This window comes from Bremia lactucae, linkage group LG10 (genome assembly GCF_004359215.1).
Source record: "Bremia lactucae strain SF5 linkage group LG10, whole genome shotgun sequence".
NCBI lineage: Eukaryota > Oomycota > Peronosporomycetes > Peronosporales > Peronosporaceae > Bremia > Bremia lactucae.
The window spans coordinates 4,105,490-4,109,876 of NC_090619.1; the positions used below are offsets into that span (position 1 = coordinate 4,105,490).

The window sequence follows — 4,387 nt, forward strand, 5'->3', positions numbered from 1 at the left end:
CGATTCGCGTTAAGTTTTTGAAGCCAAGCTTCGCGTCCAATGTCTTTAACATTGCGAATGAACGCACTCCAAGCTTGCATAAGCGAGACTTTATCTCGCTTATTATTGCCACTAAACCATCGATGCTTTAGAAAAGCATCGAGATAGAAATCTTCCTCAGCGCGAAAGTTCTTCGCGCTGGGATCAAGGCCATGTAGCTTTGTCGCAATAAATAAGGGATATTTATTGTGAGGAGTAGTCTCTTCAGACAAGCCATTTATTAGCTGATCGGGCAAATGCCACGGGGTCTTCTTAGGGGCAAGACGAGACATTTTAGTGTCTACGATCCACTGAGTGTTATCACCACGTGCATTCGCAACATTTAGAGTTGTGGGAGAAGATGACACTACGGCAGACGGAACGTCTGCCGCAAGAGACAATAATGCGAAGCCCGCGGCTGCATAAACAGCAGCCGAAGGCGCCGCACTATTCGCATACCGCATGGACTTGTAACCATGCGATAGAATTAAAAATGATAAATCTGACCAATCAACATCGATTTTAATAAAGCGGTCTTATAGTACCGCTCCCGTGACGACACTTAACCAGAGTACTTAGTGTGTTGGGCGAGGTCGCCTACGCGCCCACCACAACTACCTCACTGCACGCAAGAGAAGCAGGTTAAACCGCTTCCTCGCTGTGCTAGGGTGTGTGTCTAAGTAGAAATCCGTCTCCTCGTGCGCACTTACCAAGTAGGAAGTACTTTTCGGACTGATATATTTATATATTTATATATAATAGAATCTAATTTAAATACCTATTTTTACCAATCAAAATGTCATCTCCATAGATAACACTTAATATGTATTGCGAGCATATCTTTCCAGATATCTCGCGTAACGGATGACGCTAGCCGTCATCACGGATGACGCCCAGCGTCATCCCTCCTAATGTGAATGCACCCATGTGCATCACATCCACAAGGGTTGGTCACAAATGTGCACCACACCCGAGTGCTGGGCCTGATTACTAATATTTAGTAATTGACCATCACCTTAAGTGCACCAAGTGTACTTAACGGGGACTGTGTAACATTAGGGCAACTTGAGCCCGTTACAATATCCAGATGCGTGAGCAGATATTCCTCGCAACAGTAAGCATCCCAAGTATGTTGCCTTGGGAGTGGCTAGTGATGCAATAGGGGCTTAATAATGCCCCGCTACACTCAACAATGTATTGAGATCGATGCATTGTCACACATCTGTTCGATGCGATAGATCTCAACAGCACTAACATTAATGTAATATTAACTTTCCAAGTGATATAGCATTACATGTTCTAATTGTAATGCATATCAATGTTACTATCGCCTCGGTAAATTCCGTTACTAATGTCGCTTCCACATTAAAATCCCTTTTTTACTTTCCAAGTTATATAACCGAATATACTAATAAATGAGCTAGCCCGTTTTAGGATGGTCGTAGGCTACAAGTTTATCAACGTCAACTAGTAGCGAAAATTGTTATACTTTCTTGAGGGCAGATTGGCGTGCTAGTCTATCTAAGCTAAAATCAACAAGATACCGGAGCAATTCGCTCACACTCTTATTATTTATTACGCTTCTGCGATCTTGCATTATAACTTTATGCTTCTAATTACTTTTTCATGCCGCTGCTAAGCTAGTAAAAAACAGATTGACATTGTTAAGGGCGTAAACCTGCTTTGTCGTAGGTATTTACTCATTTTGCCTGAATTCATGTGGCAACTCGAGGGTCTGCTTAGAGTTCGAAAACGTTGCACCGCGCCTGTCCATACCATCCATGGCAAATTCTGTGGGTTCCAGCTTGTTGAATATTAGGCGAAATTGCCGAACTCCTTGTTTTGCTTCACTCCGAGACTTGTTACTTTTATTAGTATAGCAGCCGCGAGTTTCACAAATCGAAAGCAGGCAGCAGACCAGACACACTCCGGCGTATAGACTGCCCACAATGTAGCATTTAAATTCGGCACTGCTAGAACTTGCGTGTAACCCGATTACAAACTCCGGTTGTAATCGCAACAGCAAGCCAAAAGTTGGCAATAACAGCATACCAGCGGCAGACAGCACCACGGCAGCAGTCAGATGGTTACACTCCATAAAGCCACTTGTACTTTCTCTTTTGTGTGTGAATTGTAAAGAGTCAAACTGAAACGCTGCCTTGTCTTGAGTAATATAGCCCAAACATAACCTTGTACTTTCGTGGAAACATCAAATCCATCTTAGTATGATATATTACAGAGCAATAATTACACCAAGCGCTAATCAGTCGGTTTTCCCAGGTCGCGAAAGCTTTTTAATTCAGACAGTCGCACAAAGCGATGGTAAATAATCGGATGCAGCTGACTTAATCGTGCCGGATTCTCAGCAAAACATACGAATAGCGTCTTAGTTACGGCTGTAACCACTTGTGTGGCCATCGAAATGGACGTATAGCAGAGTGCAAAAGCCACTACGGTAAAAAAAATTGCATGCGATGAAGCATGAGCCAAGGCTGACGCTGTCAATGCACTCATGATGCCTGCCCAGCCGTTACAGCCAAACAAAAGAATGCGACTCGTTAAGTCGTCATCTACTATTGCCTCTACGCCGTGATGCTCAATTAAGTCCCACGCATCGTGAGCTGCGACGTGAAATGGCTTGTTGTAACCAGCAATGTGCACGAAAGAGTACTTGTGGTACGTACGTATAAAGTGCTCGACTCGCTCCGAGCGTAGCGACACAAATCGCCGCGATATTGTCGATTCGTCTCGTCGAGCCCAGCGCAGAGCATTCCATAAAAGATGTGCCAGCGGACCCAATAGTGAGCCAATGCAGATCGAACCGAATGAGCTCGACAGAGCGCACCGTGCGTAGTGCAGTACCACCTTTCGATCGAGGCAATTCATTATCACATCTTGCTGCGTTTGGCGAAACCCGCCACCCTTCGGAGAGTCGTGGTCCGCAATATGCTCGCGATTGTCTGGCGACACCTCGGTCGACTCGTTGCGGCAGTACCAAAACAAGGTTGTACCTGAGGTTACGAGGGTTATGATGTTCTTAAAGACATTGGACATCCAGTACAAGTGAAAAATAAGGTAAATGACTGAAATGTTCCACGGCGACACCTCTCGTCCAACAAAACCGATTGTAGTACAGAGCCAGAAGGCCCATATGGTGTAGACTATTAGTGCAGCACATGTAGCGTATCCCAGCGCCGGACGAGTGAGCAAAAAATCTACGACCAGCTCGAAAAATACCCCCACGAAGTCTAACTTTTGGCTTGAACGAATGTACCACACCAACTCCAACATCACAATGCCCGTACAGATAATACCCCAGATTATTCCAAGATTGGAACCAAGTAAGAATAACGTCACGATCAATGTTAGTAGCCCTGCCATTGAGAAAATGCAGGAGCCCCGCACAAAGAGCAGCTTGGAGGAGAATACAAATAGCAGCAGCCAGCCTAGCGCGAACAACAAATTGACCACACAAAGGGAGCGCAGAGCCATAATCACATCTGCGTCGTCCTGCTCTGCACTATCTTCGTCCTGTGAGTCTCGCAAGTCACCCAAAATATCTCGGCGCTCCTCCACGTGGTCACCATTCATGCGAACACTGCCGGTAGCCACTAATGCTAACAAAAAATGCAAAATAAATATCCCCGCATACGAGGTGTCTCGAAAAATGAGCGGCGAGTGTAACGATGGCAGTGGACGCTCATCGCTGGCCGAGTCAGTCAAAGATAGCGGTATCAGCTTCGATGCAGAGGCCAAATTGTAGCCTAAATCGTCGTCGCATAGCATTGTAGGCGATAACGATAAATTTATCATAGCTGCGACAGGAGATGTAAGTGTATTGTGGATGGTTTCGTTGCCGTCGTCAATATCGATGCTTGTCGGTCGAGATGCGGGCGACGTCATTACAACAATACTTGGAGAGCGGTGTAGACTATCGAATACAAATATGCTTCACTCAGATTATGTTATGAAACGACCAATTTGATAAAAAAGTATGAAAATGTCTAGCTAGACACATCCCCGTTTTTTTCTCAACTAATTTTGAGTGTTTTAATTGGCTAAAAATGATACCTTTTGATGCTGGGCACACCAGGTTTTTATCGTGTGAGCTTATGGGTAAATTTTGTACACACGAGAGCAACCCATTTGTAACGGGGCACTGCGACTTGTACTGTTTCAGTACAAGTCCACTTCACACTGTAGAAATATAAGTAAATTATTTAGTTACAGTTGTGCTTATCCTTCTCGCCCAGTGCATTCTCCACCATCCAACCGTACGTTATGTAACGGGCTAGAGTTGCCCTAATGTTACACAGTCCCCATTAAGTACATTTGGTACTTAAGGGGATGGTCAATTACTAAATAATAG

At 44.7% G+C, this 4,387-nt stretch overlaps 2 protein-coding genes across 2 annotated transcripts; both read right to left on the reverse strand.

Moving 5' to 3' along the window:
* Positions 1-1,714: 1,714 nt before the first annotated feature.
* CCR75_008274 (uncharacterized protein) lies at positions 1,715-2,116 on the reverse strand (the record flags this gene model as incomplete). Its single annotated transcript, XM_067966328.1, has 1 exon — positions 1,715-2,116. The coding sequence occupies one exon, from the start codon at positions 2,114-2,116 to the stop codon at positions 1,715-1,717; it is 402 nt and encodes a 133-aa protein (XP_067819085.1).
* Positions 2,117-2,277: 161 nt separating this feature from the next.
* On the reverse strand, positions 2,278-3,921 carry CCR75_008275 (uncharacterized protein; the record flags this gene model as incomplete). The annotated part of the gene is made up of 1 exon (XM_067966329.1): positions 2,278-3,921. The coding sequence occupies one exon, from the start codon at positions 3,919-3,921 to the stop codon at positions 2,278-2,280; it is 1,644 nt and encodes a 547-aa protein (XP_067819086.1).
* Between the last annotated feature and the right edge of the window lie 466 nt (positions 3,922-4,387).